The sequence below is a fragment of the Crocodylus porosus genome, unplaced genomic scaffold, assembly GCF_001723895.1.
Source record: "Crocodylus porosus isolate Cpor-Errol unplaced genomic scaffold, CroPor_comp1, whole genome shotgun sequence".
In the NCBI taxonomy this organism is placed as follows: domain Eukaryota; kingdom Metazoa; phylum Chordata; order Crocodylia; family Crocodylidae; genus Crocodylus; species Crocodylus porosus.
The window spans coordinates 40,654,066-40,673,352 of NW_017728906.1; the positions used below are offsets into that span (position 1 = coordinate 40,654,066).

The window sequence follows — 19,287 nt, forward strand, 5'->3', positions numbered from 1 at the left end:
CATTTAAAACACAGTGGATGTATTGGCCCTTGGTAGATGTACAAGTGAATGCACAAAGGGATCTGATGAGGGATCCCACAATTGCACTGCCCGCCATGCCACACTTGCATGGCAAGAGGCAATTGTGGGATCTTCATCAGATCCCATCATGCCTTACTGCCTGTGCAGGGGGAGTCTTGGATCATGATCCTGGGCTCCCCCTTCACTGGCAAGTAGCATGCTCCCACAGCTGGGAGCCCCATCAGCTACTGGGGCTTCCAGGGCACACCACATACTCCTGTGGCTTGGAGTCCCGTGAGCTGACAGGATTTCCAGGTGCAGGGGCACATGGTGTGCTTCCATGGTTGGGAGCCTGTAACAGGGAGCCAGGGGAGCCTATTATTTTGAGAGAGAGACTGTAGTAGAAAGGGCCCCAGACAGCTGAACAGGGGTTAGCTGCAAGAGGGAAGGCGGCAAGGGAGTAACTGCAGCCTGGGCTCAGTAAGCTGCCCATCAAGCTGGGAGGACAAAGTGCCTGACCAGAAGAGGAGGAGCTCAGGAGATATAAGCTTGAGTTCCTGAGAAGAGGGACAGTGTAGTGGAGAAATGAGTGGCAGAAGGGCAGTGTAGTGGCCAATGAGTGGAGAAGAGGCTTCTGCAGCAGCATGGTGACCCCGGCAGAGCTTTGTATGCTTATGTAAAACAGTTGGTTTTCATTACAAGTTTCAGTTTTACCAGAGGTTGGAGCAGTGGCTGAATGGGAGGATAGAAGGCCACACAGGGGTGCCAGGAAGGCGTCCCAGGGCTCTGAGCCCTATCTGGGCAGGCCAAAGCCAAGAGGGGCAGATCCTGTGTGACATAGGGGTAAGTTCAAGCTGAGAGGTCCAAGGGTCAAACCTGAGAGAGGAGCCAAGGGCCAGATCCAAATGAGATTGGGCAGGCCAAGGGCCAAGAGGATCAAGCACTGAACCCAAGAGATGGGTCAGTGGCCAAGGGGTGATTCTGAGTGAGACAGGCCTGGCACTGAGACAGCCAAAGGCTAATCCCAGGTGAGACGTGCCAAGGATGGAGAGGGCCAAGAGCTCACCCTGGGTGAGACAGGTCAAGGGCCAAGAAGGCCAAGGGCCAAACCCAAGTGAGATGGGTCAGGGGCCAAACCTGGGTGATTTGGGCCAAAGGCCAGACCAGGCTAAGGCTTGAAAGCTGGGTCAGAGGAAGTGGACATAAGCTGGCAGTCTACATCAAGAATAACCAGCAGGCTAAAATCAAGAGGGCTGAGTTCTGTATAAGCTGGTTCATAGATCTAAAGTGACATCTGTGAGGCATGGGTGTAGCTATGGGGGCCATAGGAGGCCACAATTAATACCCCTAAGTTGACTTAGTGTCTGAGAGCAAGACTAGTGCTAGCTGGGCTTGAGAAGTAGAGGGCGAGGTGAACTGAGGCTCACTTCAGGGTCCTGGGCAGCCTCCGGAAGAAATACAATATACATCAAGGTGTGGCAGATGAGTCAACCAACGGAGGGTTTCCTGAGGAGCTGAAGTGAGGCCGGGGAGCTTGGCCACCAGGGGGTATCATGACAACCCTCAGGGACCAGGAGCTGCTACAGAGCCCCATCAGCTGATGGAGGTCCCAGCTAGGGGAGCTTGCTACTTGCTGGTGCAGGAATAACCCTTGATTAGTTAGTTAATCACGTCTTAAGTGTAATGTGTGCCAAGGGCCGTAATATTACAAGTAAAATGAATTTAAAATGTAGTTAACACAATGGATATAATTAGGAAACAAATATCTTAATGAGTTTTTACTGTGTAAATGCTTCTTAAACAACAACAGTTTTCCCTGTGCCATGTCATGCATTGCCCAACCTAGACTACAAAATTTTCACAGAAGGTAGAATAGATTATGGCATAATAGGTTGAGGAGCATCATACATACCTATGACTCTAAACAGATAAGGGTGTCACTAAAAATAATGTTTTTTTTTTAATTTCTATGAAGCAGAACTGAGACTAACAGGCACCATCAGTTTTCACCAAGGGTTTCAGATACTAATAGCTTGAGATGCATTTATGTTAGTAACCTAGGGGTAAAAGGCTCCAGATACTATTAGCACTACACAGTTCCCTTGATGGGGGGTTTTTTCCCTGCTTTTGTTTTTCCCGCTTTTTGACAGAATTTTTTACATATTCATGACGAGGACATTGTACAACAGATCAGTGACATCACTGAGAGGTACTGTATCTGTTTGCAACCAATTTTAATAAAGGTTTGGGGCAATCCTTTGAAATGAGTGAAAGACTTCTACTTTACCATTTTCCCACCAATATCTGCATACAGGGAAATAAAATTACACTGAACATAACATGAGTTATGATGAAAATTGATTATTTATTCCATAAAAACTTACTGGAATACCACAAACCTCTTTTTCCTTCATTACATTTTACCTCATTTTGTTAACCGCGCTATGCATTTGGTGAAATTCTCATCCTAAGAAACAAAATGTTAGCCGAGTGCCCTTACCTGGCCGATGTGCCTTTGGAACTGCCATGTTCATCACACGCCCTCCATCCTGAGGTTTAGGGGGTGATGCAGTAAACCTGCAGATCCCCGATTCTGATGGTGTGCTTGAGGTCAGACTGTCTGTGTACTCATTAGTCCCTGCCGTTAACTGTTCTGATGATGTGTCTGATATAAAGCATTCTGTGATGGTGAACTTGGCATGTCTCAGCTGCTCTTCCATCTTAGCATGCTCGTAGGCTCTTGCTAACTCTTCGTAAGTAGAGGAGGCACTTTCTGTAGACACCATACTGCTTCTTGCTCTATCTAAACAGCCAAAACAAAGAGATATAGATCAGCATAGTCATTTCCAGGAGCTAAACTGAGGACATTACAGTGTATTATTCAAGAAAATGTTACAAAGATGATTTACCTGAGTCTACTTCATTATAAATACCTGGTAGTTATTTAGTTTGGATAGTGACATAATAATTATGGGTTATTCTAATTAATTTAGCAGGAGTTCTCATTAAGTAGCATCACATAAATCAGCACTGACTGAGTCAGTAATTCAAATGCTTGGCTGGGGTGGCTTAGATGCAAATGATCCTGTCTTAAGAAGGATGTTACACTAAATGACTTTCTGAGGTCCCTTGCAGCCCTATTTGTATTTGATTCTACATCTAACAGAAAATCTTTATTCCATGGGAAATATGACACTTTTTCACATTTTAAAAATAAATTACTTTACTTTTAAAAATGAAGTTAAAGCTTGCAGTGATAAAAATCCTCTGTTTATCCTCAAACCTGATCCAGTGTAGACACACGAGGACCATTCTGACAGGACTTCAGACATGTTTCAGAAGGAGAGAAACAATAATTCATTTTCTGTACTCAGCCCTTGGCTTTTTGTTGAGAACATCAGCAAAGGACAAACATTATGGCAATGTTTTTGTGATGGGGATATTTCTCTATCAGGAATCAAACTAAGGGCATAAACTCCCTTTGCATAGAGCAAGCAGCTCCAAAAAGGTAATATATTTTGGTCATTACCAGTCTGATATTCTAGTGCATTTTACAGCACTGCTAAAATCAATTATTGCTTCGCCTTTAATTTTAATGGGCAAAGACTTAAAACATTTATATCCTAGAACTGTCTGTTTTCTATCCTGGAGACATAACTTCCCTTTAAACAAGCACTATTACGCATTAAGTTTTAATTAGACTTTGGTATATTGTAAAGCATGCCTCAAGTGCAATGCCAAGCACTGAAAAGTGAAGCAGAGAAGAGGATTCTACTTAATAAAGTGGAAAAGTTTGTAGAATGTTATACATTTTCATTGCAGTATGTACGAACTTCAGAGAATTTTAGAAATTTAGGTTTCTCTAGGTTTTGTATAATTTTAAGCCTATTACTGATTCTCATTAAAAAGTAATAACCATAATTGTTAGTTTATAAAAATGACACTACCATATTAGTTAGAGGCAACTCTGTGGTCACTAAGGCTAAGTACTGACAGTCAAAAAACCCAAAGCTGAATTGATTGAATCTTTGCAGGTTAGTCTAAGCTGTGTAGACTGAACCAATAAAAGCAAGTAAACAGACATTCACTTTTGATTCCAGAAATGCAGACACGTGCCTATAGTAGCTCAGGCCAGGCCAGAAGCCAGGGGGCCCTAGAACAGGCTTCCCTGCTCTGCAGGAGTAGACAGCTTGGGTCTTGGCTAGTCTGTGTACCCTACGAGGGGGACATTTGCAGGAGAGATGCAAAGCATCCTGGGATGATGGAGGACTGTGAATTAACTTGAATGTGGAGCGGATCTGGGACAGAAGTTCAATAAACTTATTTAACCTAAATCAGTTAAATCTGATACTACATCTATCCAGGTTTATCTTAAACTGGTTTAGGCTATTTTGAAAGTGGTGTATGCGAACTGAACTTCTGTTGTGTTACAGATTTGAACCAGTTTTCAGTTACTTATACCAATTTATGTGTAATTTCTGTCCCTAGCTGTATAAGCCTTTAACTTTTTTTTTATCATGTCCTAACAGCTTGGCTGCAATTTTCATTCCACACAATGAGAAACACACCTTCCACTTAAACGATATACATATCATATTAATTTCATTTGATTAGAAATATCATAGAATCATAGAAGTAGGGTTGGAAGGGACCTTGTAGATCTTCAAGCCCGACCCCCAGCCTGGGCGGGAGAAAAGACTGCACTCAAATGAGTCCAGCCAGGTAGTCATCAAGCCTCTTCTTAAAGATCCCCAGGGATAAAGCTAGTCAAAAAGCAAGATTTCTGGTTTACAGGAAATTTCAGCTCTTTTTTCTTTTCTTTTTTTTTTATTCGGTGGGACTAAAGCCAGAATGGTTAAAATTTTCTGGTAAAGTGGAAGATCCCTGGAACATGCAGCTTCTCAGTGAATAGACATTCTTGTCATTTCCATAGACAGTACCAACAGCCACAGTGGACTGTCACATCTGTTCTACTGCCAAGGATTTACAGTTTCCTGCACCCCAGGGACAGATCTGTCAGGAACCCAGGCAGTGTTTCTTTGGAATTTTGCTCAACATCCAGTGAACATTCATTCAGTAACATGTGCTTAGAATGAAAAAAAATCAGGCCCGATGAATTGGCCTTTCTGGATTAAACTTTTTTCACCAGAAAATTTCTGACCAGCTTTAATTAGGACCAGCTTAGATGAAACTTTTGTACAGCTGTGGGGACTTGTTTCACTAAATTTAAAACCTACTCTGGGAAAATTCATGGAATGCGAAGTTCTGTGCCTCTATGACACAACCTGGCTTACATTTGGATATCTGAATCTAAACGTTGAAAGTTAATCAAAACTGGTAACACTTCATATATAATTTCATGTACTGATTCTGAAACATAGCTATGCTATGCTTGGTTACATAATTCAATACTCAACTGTTTAAACATTCAAATATTAGTTTTATCAACCTGTCTCCATGCCTTCCTTAGGAATCAAATAGCATTGTATACATACTGTTTGGTTACCAAACCCCTTTCTAGAGTGCATCATTCTACGACAAAGCTTTCCATAATACTTTGATTTTAAAATAGATTGTAATTCTCACATAAAATCCAGCATATGTTAAAGAGTAGATATTAAGTTGTAAAGTATCTGTGAATCATGCTTGTAAAATCATCCTTAAAATTTGCTAACCAAAGTAGTGAATCTACTTCCCTACCTTTTAGCATGATAAATGCCCTTCCACCCCTTAATGATGCTTTACGTGTTCATTAAATAAAATTACTTGGGTGACTGGGATATGTGACAAAATTTTCACAAACTAGAATGCCCTTAGCAAGATTTTCTAAGGGAATTCTAAAAGAATTTGCAGAGATGGCCAGATCCAGATGAGCATGAATGTGCAGTATGTGGCCCTGCAGACCCATCTACAGTGCAGGGTTTTCTTGACTCCGGGAGATCCCAGGATCAAAAAAATCTGTGCCTTAATGAAGTGGGGTGGTGCACATGGCAGCTGCATGTGCCACCCAAAACCGGTGCCTGACCTGCTGGAGCCATGCCTTGGTTGCCAGCCAGGCTCCCTGCTGCAGGATTGCCATGGCTGCAGCTCCCTGAGGCCCCCAGGTAAGGCTGCTGGGGCCACCACAATTGTTGGCTCTAGCCTGCCCTACCCCACTTGGGGTGACCTGCTGCTCACCAGAGCACACGTGGCATGGGCATTCCCTGGGTACAACTAGCAGCGGCACAAGATGTGCTGCTGTTAGTTCATAGATTTCATAGACATTCAGGCTGGAAGGGACCTTGGAAGATCGTCGAGTCCAGCCCCCTGCCCCAGGGGCAGGAAGTCAGGTACGGTCAAAGTTAGTTGTTCGTGAGGAAACAAATGGCTACATTCATTTGGACACAGCCAACGAGATCTACCCTTCTTGCCAAAGAATGAAAGCAAATATTACTAGAAATGAAGAGATCTGCTCCAAAAATAGAATGTGTCTTGAATTTGTAATTGGCTAGCTTTAACGAACTCATTCATTTTTATCTATCATATAAGTTGCATATATTTTTATTTTGCTGTTCTAATGTTGCATCTTATAATAACAAAAGCAATGTTGACCAGATAGCGCCAGTATTAAATGCTAAACAGCATTTATGCGAAATAACAAAAGGTGCGAGTTCTTAAAAAATAAGAGCTCAAACTTGCAAACACTACTGGGCACAATGGGCAGGGGCTGGCAACATATGGCCTAGGGGGTCACATCTGGCCTGTGGTGACCCTGGATCCAGCCTGCACAGCCACAGGACTTTGCCTGTGTCCATGCCTATGCTGGGCCTGAACAGTAAGGAGCTACATAGAGGCCAAGAAGCTGAACAGTAAGGAGCTACACAGAGGCCAGTGCCACTGCTGCTTCTCTCTGCACCTTTTTCCTCCTTCACCTCCACAAGCAGCAGGAAGATTGTAGCTTCCAGCTGGAGGAAAGCTGTGTTGAGGCCAGGTTGGATGGAGAGAGTGGGAGGGAAGGGGGTGCGTGGGTGCAGCATAGCACCACAGCTGAGAAGCAGGGGGCTGGCAGAAGCTAAAGCAGCGCAGGTGCAGCTGTCTGGTTCCAGCACGGGCACAGGTAAAGTTCCCCCTCACTGCTGATGCATTGCTGACACCATCCAGCTCACATTATCATAGAAAATTATCACTGAAATGAGGGTGGAAGCAAGCTCAGGATGTCATCTAGTCCAACCCCCACATTTGGGAGAAGCTGGCTTGTTTTGGCCTGTGGATTGAAAAAGGTTGCCAACCCCTGCAACTAGGCATATTGCTTACTCTTCTGAGAAGGCCAGTGCAGGTTAGCAGGCTATACTGGGCATTCAACCACTTCTGAAAATGACATTATTTTCAAGCATGCCTAAATATGGATTTAGGGGGCACATCCTTATGACCGGGAACATATGTTTCCCGGGGACAAATAGCAGTGACACATATTTGTGCCGCTGCTAGTTGCTTCCAGGCACATCCCTACATGTGGGCTCTGGTGCATGGCATATTGCCTCAGGTGTGGTAGGAAAGGCTGGGGCCAGCATCTGGGCTGACCCCAGCAGCCTTATCTGTGTGTCCTGCGGGCCTCCTGGAGCTACAGAGGTGGTGGAGCATGGCCTGTAGCCAGAGTGTGGCTCTGGCTGACCGGGCTCTGGTTTCAGGCAGCAAACACTGCAGCCATGTGCACCACCTTGCTTTTTTTCTGCTGCAGCTTTTTTAGATACCAGGATTTCCTGGTATCTAATTTTGTCACTGCACTGAAAATGTGCAACATGGCGAACAGAATCACGAGCTCCATGTGCATTTCACAGTGCCTCAACAAGCTTTGAGGCACCACAAACCACATATTCCTGCTTGTGGGAATGTGGCCAGGGGATCAACTTCAACATTTTTTTCAAAAACCTCACTGCAGAATTTGTAGACTAAGACAAGTAAGCTGCCTGGTTTTTTTAATTCAGAGAATACCTTGATTAAGACAAGCAAGCTGCTTGTTTTTTTTTATTCAGAGAACAACTAAATTAAAAAACCCCCTCATATAATTTAAGGCCGTAAAATACTATTTGTACATAAGGCTTTGGGTGCCTGTGTCTTCTGGAATCTGGCTTCTCTGGCTTCATCCAGATGCATCACCGCTGATCCATCTATGGTGCCATACACTGCACATGCAGGCATTCCCTATGCTGCTATCTTGCAACACTGAGCGGGGGGGGGAAGGGAGGGAGGGGGAGATCCCAGGGTCAAAACAACCCATACTGAAAAAAGCAGGGTGGTGCATGTGGCAGTAGCATGAGCCACCCAATACTAGAGCCATGTTCCGGCTGCTGCTTAGGCTTCCTGCCATGGCTACAGCCCCAGGAGGCCCCCAGGACCACCAGTAAGGCTGCAGGGGCAAGCACAGTTGCTGGCCCCAGCCTCCCCTACCTGATACGAGGTAACCTGCCACACGTCAGAAAACATGTGGGACAGATCTTGTGCCACCTGCTACTTGTCCCCAGGAAAACAAACATCCATGCCCACACCGAGGCACCCTCTGTGATTTCCTTATATATCCTACACTTTGCCTTGTTGAACTACAGGTAGTTCCTTTTTGGAAACCTGGAGTGAAACAAAGAATTTACCCTCTTATCAAATACAAAGCAAAATATTTTTTCTCATTTGTAACCTAACTTTGGACCAGCTGCATGCCTTTTTCCTGGATAACTTGCCATAACTTACCTACTCCTATATTTGTCACTATTTCAATACAGAGCAGAAATATACAAAGCTTCATTTTCTAGCCCCACAGCTTCCTTATTACTTGAGAAATTAACAGAGATAGTATTAAGATTGAAGACATAATTTTATATTTACTTTCCCTCTTTTGATCATTTAGAGAGATGAACTTAAAAAAATGGTTGTTTCCCAGGAAAACAGGGTTTAGCTGATCCAAGACTTGTCATTTTCAATGAGTGCTAGATTGAGCCCTTACTGAGGTTTTCTCTTTAACTTTTTCATCTTAGAATCAAATCCCTTTGGACAAATTACACCACCATAAAAATTAAAATTTTACCTCGATGTTGCTCAAAGCTTAAAACCATTCCACTTTTAACTTGGCTATTTTCCTGATTACTAGTACTGCCACTTCTTGGCCAGTGTCATTTTATGCAGCAAATTTTTATACCTTTTCCTGAGAACTCAGGAAGTACACAATTTTTGCGACCATAAAAATGACCTACAGATGAACCATCAAAAGCCTCTGGAGTCTCAGTTTGCAGTCACGTGCAATATTTTTGTTAGCATAATTGGCAGGTGCTTGCATACTCAGTAAACACTGCACTTAAATAGCACATTTAAGAAAAAACCCTTATTTTAAAAGAAAAAAGTTTGCTAGTCAGAGCACCAAATATAGTAATTCATCTTGGGTATAACTGTCCTGTCTTTGCTTTAGAATGCCACAAAAATTATACCTGTATCCTGTGAGGGACTGACGCTGTAGCTGTCACTTTCCTTGTCCACTGATCCTGCAGCTCTGGGTGTTGGCAGCCTCCAGTCTGTGGTGAGGGTGTGGGCCGATATGGTGGGATGGGGTCTGTTGAGAGTCCATTGACTAGCATATCTGTTGCGAGCTGTGGGGCCAGTTTTTGCACTTCTTCTTGTGGTAGGATCTGGGATTGACAAAATAGAAAATCTTTGCCAATAGATTCTTAGTTGAAAAATCACTAGCTAGCAATATAGCTAGCACTCTCCAAACCAGGACATTTTTAGCCCCACAAAAACTACATCTTTATAAGACCGCAAATGTAATACATACTTAGGAATGACCAAGTAAAGGATACAGCTAGTCTCCAACTGGTATTAATCCTCTTTCACTTGTTATCACTTCACCTGACTCAGAGAAGCCCATCCTCCACTTTAACTTTGTTCCATTCCTCATGCAACATGTATAAGTGTATGCAAAGGTTAAGGTGACAATTTGCCAGAAGATTATATAATCTCATTATCTGTTCCAGGGACCTAACGTAATAGCAATACAGTATATACTACAAGAAGATTCACTACAAAAACTCCTATATATGTATTACTTCTGATTTGGACAAACATGCTTATTGATCATGAATGTTAAAGGTATAGTTTATCTTAAAATCCTCCAAGTTCCAGCAACAATTATGGCAATAAAATCTCTTACGGGGTAAAAAAAATTGAAATCACTCCAAATACTTCTTTAAAATAATAAACACTCCATTACTTATTTAGGGACTACAATATACTGAGGCTTTTCTGCTCTAGAGAAGACTCATCCAGCAAAAGGAATACATATTAATTAACCACTAAAATGTCTTTAGGCTCTGTTGACAAAATTAATACAGTTGGTGCCAAAGAAGAATTGTATTCCATAATAAGCCATGAGGAAAGGAAAATCTTTATTTGGTAAATGGAGAGTCACTAAATCAGATGTGAAAAATTGTTTGTGAAGTTTCTATAAACTGTGGAGAGTATTAAAAAACAGAAACAGAAACTTATAAAAATGGCAGTACTTTGACATTCTGATGGCAAAGCTGTTTTATATATTACATGAGGATAGGATATTTTTACAAAAACAGTTATAAGGATAACACTATACAAGAATAGATAATGGTTCAAAGTATCATCCATGAATCAGCTTTCCCAGTATGAGATTTACATCCTGTTATGTCTCTTAGTGGTACATAGCTGTTAGGGTTGTGCAAAATGGCCCATATTTGATTCGGATTCAGATATGGCCTGAATTGGGGACAGTGATTTGATTAATTGATTCAGATCACTGTCTTGATTTGTTTCAGCTGAATCCGAATCTGAAGATTCAATGCTGATTTGGAGAATCAGCGATTCAGCCATAGACACAGCTTTAAATGTTTTTTCTATATACCTCGAGGTACTAGGCGCAGCTTGTGAATGCTGTGATGCTGGGGCAGATGGAGCATTCCGCAGGAGTGCAGGGGGTCCCCCATGTGTTCAGTGGTAAACCCAAAGGGGACCCTAAGTACTTTCAGTTCACTTCTGAATCTGCCGCCAAGCATGTGGGGGGCCCCCCTGCACCTCCGCAGCTCAGCAATAAGCTATGGGGGGATCCCAGGTGTGCCCCCAGACCCAGGAGGCGCCAGTTGCGGAGCCGGGGAAGGGCCCCCAGTGCATTCTCTGGCAGACCCAGAAGTGGATCAGAAGTGCTTCTGGTCCACTTCTGGGTTTGCTGCCAAGCGCGCTGGGGACCCGCCCACACTTCTGTGGGATGCTCCATCCACGCCACCATCTCAGCATTCACGAGCCACCTGGTAACCTGAGGTATGTAGAAAAACATTTAAAACTGTGTCAATGTCCAAATCGTTGAATCTTTCTGAATCTCTCTGAATTGATTTGGAGGGTTCCAATTTGATTTGGAGAGATTAGAGGGTCTCCTGATTTGATTCAGATTCAGAGATTCAGTCACTGAATCAGGCTGAATATCCACTGAATTGAATCAGTGACCGAAGCTTCGCATACCCCTAAGAGCTGTACCACCTCAAGGAGAAGAAACTGAGACACTGCTATACCGTTAGTGGATGACTTTTACTTTGGTGACAGACAAGGTCTGCTGGATTGTGCATTGAGAGGTAGAACTTTGTCTCAAACCATTTCCCATTCCTCTGACCACAAGAGCTACTCTCCCCACAACACGGTGAACTGTAATTTGATGTGGTGTGGATTGATGAATGAGACGGTAGTTGGTTTCTTCTTCTATGAAGCATTGTAAGGAGGGTAAGCCATACTTCTCTCCTATGAGGTTTGGGGTTTGAAGTTGCCGAGTTACACATTCTAATTGAGCAGCAACCCCACTGAAGCCAGTGGAGCTACACTGGTAAAAATCAGTGGAGCTACATTGGTATGTAAATGGAGACTTGGGTCCTTTGTTTTTACCTAATCGATCAGTAGACTTTGATAAATGGATTCTGATGGCTGTGTTGGACAGTGGTAATCAGTGAACCATTTGAAACATCCAAATAGTACATTTCTGAGTTAAATCTAGTAAGTCATTGAGTTTAATCTAGTCACAATTTATCCCTTAGAGCAGTGGTATTCACCTTCGTAGCCTCCAGGCACCCTTCCATGATTTTTCTGAATCTGATAGCACCCCTGGTGAAAATCACTGAGCAACATCTAAATTCAGAAAAGATCTGGGTGGGAGCCTTGAGGCTTAAGAAGTTGAGAATCACTGATCCAGCTGGTGGTGAGAGCAGGACCTCACCCTGCTGTATCTTTTTCTTTCTACTGTCTGCCACTCCCCACTCTTGGTCTGTATCTCAGGGATGAAGGGCAGCCCCTGCTACTGAGTATGGTCTCACATGTAAGTGACCATTAACCCCCCAGCCCCTCACACTGGTCCTAGGAGCATGGAAGGAGTGGAGGGGACAATCTTGGCTGCAAAGCATGGCTCCAGGTGCCTGCCCACCTGCTTGCGCTGCTGGAAGCATGGGGGCCAGGGCCAGCATAGGCACTGCCTGGGGGTGGGGAAGGGTGGAGGAGAGTGGCAGCAGTGGTGGCAATCCTCAGAGAAGAAGATGCAGGCAGCTCTGTATAGCTGGTAACGTACAAGCAAGGTCCGAATTTTGGGGGAGCTTGCGATGGCTGAGCTCTGCCATAAGAGATGAGAGCCTCACCTGTAAGATTTGAAAATCATAACCTGAGGGGGTCACTTGGGTGAACTTGTTAATCAACGAATTGATTTAAATTAGTGTAAATGTACCCTAAAACTCCTCCAAGAGTCAAAGTGTAATTTGAACCCTGGGTGCAAGGCAGTAAATGGGGGAGGAGAACATCTACCTTCTCACACAAGAAATGGTGATACAGCACCTCTAACAAGATCTCATGGGATGCCATGGGACCCCAGCCTAGAATCTTTACTGCCTTAAAGGATTGCAGGCATATGCAGAAGTCAAAGCCTTGTTTCCTTTCACCCTGTGCCAAGGCCACCAACCTTGCATTAAAAAGTCACTGGGGGTTGCAATACTCAGTTATCCCCCCCCCAACCTTGCTGATCTGGGGAAAGGCAATGAACAGGGGGTTTAACTCCCATAGGTTTGGGTTTGATGATGCAATCAAGGTCTGAATGACTACTGTTAGGGTGACTGAAATGTTTGCTGGCATTGAGTTGATACCTGACAGGTTTTCATTAAAATAGTAATGGATTCTTGAAGAAAACTCTCCTTGCTATTGCAGAAATTTGTTACACTCCTCAGTTCAGAAACTGTTCTTGCAAGTAATGCAAGCAGTAGCAGTACCACATGGAAAAGATTTACAGCAGTACTAACAACATAGACTTCCCCCACTTAGAGCCAGTTCCCAACTATGCCTGCTGTGAAAAGTTACCCCTACGGCCATCACAGAGGGAAGGTGATTCAAAAGCACCCGGCTCAGGAAGTTTTGCTGGGGAAGGGGAATTCCCAAAGGTTATCCTGTTTATGGTGATCCCTTGTACACTGTTAGAGATATCACTCCACAGTGAATGACCCCTCTGGCATGGTCACAGAGCCACGAGTTCCTCTACAGCCTTGGCAGACCCTTGAGGAACGGGTGAACTTTGGACCACTGTACTTCTCTGTAAAGCGTTCAGCTCCTGCTTGCATGAGCTTTGTATGGCAGCAGTATTTGAATCCATATTTGCAGTGCTCTGTTATCTTTTGAGTCATTACTCTAGTACAACTTAACATGTCTATCTATGGTCTTACTATCATCAGCCGCGTGTCTTTCTACCAGAGTCCTTTTTCTGTTTAGTAATGTTCCCAGATCTGGGAAGCTTCACGTGGCAGCCACCCAATTCAGAGAATCTGCTCTCAGATAGCTCAAAAAAGAACAAATAAGTACATAATATATATGACTTGGGTGCCTGTCCTCCTTAAAAGGGCTTAAAGTTTTTCATTGTTTACTGTGCAGTAACTATGTAGTACATTGCTGTAACACAACAGTCTCTAAGCCAGAAAATGCAGCTGTCAATGAGCACTATGCAATACCAGGCCGTGTCTGCAAAATTCCACTCCTATCCTCATAATGTGTGAGTACCATCCTGAATATGTCTACAATGCAGAGAAGCAAGGTAAATCAGCCTGCACCAAGATCTATGCTGCCAGCACCTAGCCTGCTCTCAGTATCCAAGCTACTTTATATAAAATTAGATAACATAACTCTACACTGCTTTGTAGTCTGCAATGTGGATGAACCTTCAGAGCAGGAGGTTACATGGTGGTAGAACAGAAGAACCCTTCCCCCTTCCCTAAAGCAATGCAGGTGCCAAGCAAACTCTTAGAACTTATGCTACCCAGGTGCAAGGGATAGAAGAGTCTTGTTCTATACCAGATTCCTGCTCCTGGACAGGAAAGTATCAACTAGAGCATTTCTGCATAGGGGAAATAAAACTTATTGTGGGTGGTACACTGGTCATTCCTTTGCTAGCTTCCCTTTCCCCTCCTCCAGTCCCCCACAAATAAAAAATTACATTTTGAACAACTTTATGATAACTTAAAATGGCTATTTTGTGGCTTTCGTGGCAATCACACACCAAAATTATATATGGCACAAGTGGGCAAAATATGGCCCGTGGGATGGATCCAGCCTGCCACTTGATTTTTTCTGGCCTTCAGGTGGGCAGCGCAGGCAACAGCTCTGACTCTGGCCTCTGCTGGTGCCATGGGAGATGCTGGATGGAAGCAGCCCCACTCGCCCACCTTCCCCACATCATGCAACAGCCTGGGAGATGGAGGTTGGCCCATCCAAGACTTGTGGGGCTGGACTCCATCTCCCAGGTGCTGCAGGGGATAATGGGCAGAAGCAGCCATGCATACCTGCCTAACACCATGCAGTGCCAGCAGAGGCTGGAGCTGGAGGTGCTGCCCATCAGCAGAGGCAGGGGTCTGAGTGTGGCTCACCTAGGACTTGCTGTGTGGTTCTGGGAAAGTGGGTAGGTGGGCTGCTTCTGCCTTGTGTCCCCTGTGGCACCTGGAAGATGCAGTTCAGCCCCACAGGCCCTGGGTGAGCTGCACTTGACCTGCGGGGCTGGACTGCATCTCCCAGGCACTTCAGGGGACACTGGGTGGAAGCAGCCCCTCCTGCCCACCTGGCACCATGCAACACGCCCTGGCAAGCTGTGCTCAGGCCCTGGCAGCTCCAGATGCCATATGGTATTGGGCAGGTCGGCAGGGCTGCTTCTGCCCAGCGGTTGTTGGGGCCCAAGTACAGCTCATCCAGCCTCTTCTTGCAGGTGATGAAGTCTGGGCATGGGCCTCTGAGCTATCCCATCCTTTCCCACCATCAGTAAGACTGCTGTCTTTAGCTTTATTTCTAGAGATACCTACAGTAGCCTCAAATATAACTTAAAATAGTTGAGAAATGAAATCCATTTGATTGTACTAATCTAGTCCTCAAAAAATAATTAATCATAACTGAAAATCACAAGTCTGAAGTGCAGCAGTGCCAATACTAGAACAGTAAGAACTTTTAAGACTGAAGTGCGAATGAAGTTGTGGGGGGGAGAGTTTCCAATTAAATCTGCTTAGACTTAGCATGATGAGCTACAGAGCCAGAAGCAGTAATATTCACCAAGCTTCCTGACTTAACTTCTTCTGAAACCTTTAGTAAATCAAGGTGTTTCTATATACCCTGGAAGTTGTCAATATGCTTTTGTGTTACCAAATTTATGCTATCATTTATGCTAAATAATGAATTTCGTATTTCTAATACATATACCTTAAAGTCAATGAACCATTTCCATTAATATTGATACAGAACATATTTATAATAGAGCAGAAGAACAATGTATTGTAATAATATATTAATTTATTTTACTATTTTAATCTATGTAAGATTAATTCATCATGGAGATTTCTGGGAAAACTGATTTAACATAATAACTAAAGCTATAAATGTAATATTTTCAGAATGCAATAATCAAAAAAATTGCCTCTCATTTCTTAGCATATTAGGACAACCACATTTAACTGTGAAATTCAATAAAGATTGATTACTGGGAAATAAATATATGTTAGCTATTAAAACCTATTAAACTAATTAGACTAATCTACTCAAGTAAAATCTAGTGCAAGTTTTCTTTCAGAATATTTAAGTCTGAATTACTTCATATTACAGATACACTTTACAATACATAGGAAAATTTTACCTATTGAATCATAATGGCCACGTTTCCATGAGAAATTGGCCTGATACTACTGCGCAGTAGCATTGTATAGCAACAACTGTGATGTGACGTTACTGTGCTGTGGTATCATGTAAAAGACATTTGTCAGCATGACTGAGCAGTAACTTGGGTACTGCATAGTCATTTAGAACGTGTATAAACAAGCTTGCCTATGTTCCTGTATAAACAAGTACTAAATTACTACGCAGTAATGACTGCACAGTTAGCATCTTGTGTAGGCATGGCCAATAGGTACTATTTTTAAAGCAGATGCAATTGTAGAAGACAGTATATGTTTGCTCATTAGTGTCCAAATAAAGGAACTATCACATAATATAAATACTGCAGTGTGGTATTCATTTGCTTATAAGTGGGCATGTCTACATGAGGTTTACTGTGCAGTTCCCTAATTAGCTGTGTAGTAAATGTCTCAGCATCTACATGTGCACTGCTGTCACGACATGAGATACTAATAAACTCTGCAGAAGGATAGCACTTGTATTCAGTAGTACTTGGTGGTTTTTTGTGTGCAGCAGCGCACATGTAGAGGCTGACTGGTTGGCTGGGGCATGAGGGTGCTTCAGTTCGGGAGCTACCTGTCAGCTAATCCAACTCTGAAGCACCTTTGTGCCCCAGCCAGCCCCTCCATAACACACGGAGGTTAGTCAGAGCAGCTCCAGGCTGGCAGGGCCTAGCAAAATGTGCTGCAGTCCGGATGCATGTGCAGATACGTGCCCAGGAGGTTCCTGGGAGCAATAAACTGTGGAGCAATAAGTTCGGCAGTTTATTGTTGCCCCCTAATGGCATAGCCAATGTCTTAATTATACGTAATATATTCTCTTTTTATACTTACTTGTTCCTGGCCGGGCATCAGAAACATCCACTAAAGGTCCAGTAGCTTGTGAGACAGACTGGTAATGTACAGTATGAGTGACAGTCAATGACTTCTGCTTTGATGTTTCTCCAAAATCAGCATCAGTTAATAGGACTGTTGATCTGTCATCTATAAGCAACAGAAAGTGAACAAAAAGATAAGCAATCTCATTTTGTAATGATTCTTTACAATTGTTTGTGTGCTAAATTTTGTACAACAGTAAGGAAAGGAGCATTTTGTAGCAATCCTTTACAATAACTCATGTGCTAAAGTTTATACAAAACTCCTTTCATATGACATTTTAGGATTACAACCATCATAGATTAATATCTAAATCTGATAACTATTCGACTGCTTCAGTGGTAGCTGCACCATTAATTTTAGATCACCATTAAATGATCTAATTGGGCAATCGTTCACAATGTGTTGCACCATCTGAAAAATCACACCACAATCACAACCCAGGCTCTCTTTGATTCTCCATTTATGGAGTAGGTGTTCACATTTTCCATGAAGCATCTGGATGTGATTTAGGGAAGACCAAATTTTTCTTGGTAGGTCAAATCTATACAAAACCAAAGAAAGGAATGCTGTTTGAGAGTTCTCACTTGTGATCTGACAGACATAAGCAAGCTTTTTTTCTTTTTCTTTTGCATTCTATCTAATGTCTGGAACAACTATTTTGCCTTAAGTTTATTATCCGCAAACACTACCCCCCCACACACCCTCTCACTACACGCTGCATTTATTGAGGAGGTCAGAAAAATATTGCAATTGAATGTTTACTTGTTTGAGGTTTCTTTTTGCTGTTAGTGTAACTTGTAATATCCTGTGATATCCTGTGATGTCACCAGCTTTTCAAGAATGGAGACTGCTAGGTAAGTGTGCTTCCTTTGTTGCTTAGACTTGTCTCTGCATAGCCAGAGTAAAAACACTGCAGAATTGTGGGCTTGATCTCATCATGCCCTTGTGCACCTATTTAACTTCAAGTGGATGAGAACTCTTGCTGAAGGCAGCGACACTGTCCTTATCCTTGTGCTAACAGGTGAGCACACGCCTAAGTGTTTTCCTGCACTGCAGCCCCCTAAGGGCCAAATTTTACCATTTCATTCAGTTGCAAAAGACCTTTCCAGCTGCAAAACCCACTGGCACAGGCTGATGTACAGCCTGACAAGAGTGGTGAGGGCCCCTAAACAATGTGGAGTTTTCATAATAAGCTTACCCCCGATGGCCAGACACAGAGCAGGGAGGGGTGGGGGAGGAAGGGGCTGGCATGTGGCTGGATGCGGAGCAGTGGCAGCACAGGGTGAGCTTCCCCCTCTGTGCAAGTTCCTCCTCCCACCCCCGATGTCCAACCGGCCAAGCGGTGCCTGTACAGCCCACAGAGGGGCACCACTGCTCTCACCACCATGCCCGGCCCTGCTCCTGTGCCTGCGCATACCCCCTAGGGCCTTTCTAAGTACCCCCGGTTGACTACCCTGACTTAAAGGTATCTTTCCAGGGTGGGAGATGTAAGTGGAAGGAAAGGCTAATGTATGAACCTACCACTCTCTAGATTCTGCTGCCCATTGCCTTCCCATAGAACAGGGTCTACTGAGGTGGATTCTACATATAATTTAACTCCCAACCTATGTCAAGCCAGCTGATATGGGGACACTAGACACTGGCTGCGTTTTAGGAGATTATTTTCTTCTTAATGGTGCTCAGAGTTCTGTGTTGTCTTCAAAAGAAAAAAAAAAGAATGCAGAATGTGGAATATGTTACCCACCTGCTTATACAAGATTTAACTTAAGTCCCTTCCTGCTGCACTATAATCAATGATAAATCTTCCACTGACTTTGTGCTTTCAGAACAACTGTATTTGTGTGCTTAGTACTTTCAGCCTTTAGTCTCCAGGCTTACTTTGACATTATTACACTCTTTTTCATCTATTCTTAACGGCAATAAAAAGCCATGGGAAATTCTTGCTATGATTTGCTGTATGGCATTTTAATGCATTTCTAAAGAGACTGCCAGCAACAGTGCTTCTGTGAGTTTACGAGTCAGTGGAAGCTGATCCACTGTTTCTGATTTTTTTTTACTTGACAAGATACCATTACTATGAACAATCCTGCACAATAGCATAACTACCATTTTTTTGCCCAGAAACAGCCACATGTAGAATGAACTTTACGATACCAAATCACTCGGTCCCTGACAAAAGAGGAACTCTGACTTAGGTTGGAAATAG

General features: G+C 43.4%; 1 protein-coding gene across 1 annotated transcript in view; it reads right to left on the bottom strand.

Moving 5' to 3' along the window:
* DSCAM (DS cell adhesion molecule) overlaps nucleotides 1-19,287 on the bottom strand; it is a 620,508-nt gene that overhangs the window by 30,329 nt on the left and 570,892 nt on the right. Inside the window, exons 30-32 of the mRNA XM_019557111.1 lie at nucleotides 17,037-17,186; nucleotides 9,453-9,650; nucleotides 2,501-2,803 (exon numbers count right to left, since the gene is read on the bottom strand). Of these exons, the coding sequence (XP_019412656.1) occupies nucleotides 2,501-2,803; nucleotides 9,453-9,650; nucleotides 17,037-17,186 (651 nt within the window). The remainder of the gene's footprint in view (nucleotides 1-2,500; nucleotides 2,804-9,452; nucleotides 9,651-17,036; nucleotides 17,187-19,287) is intronic.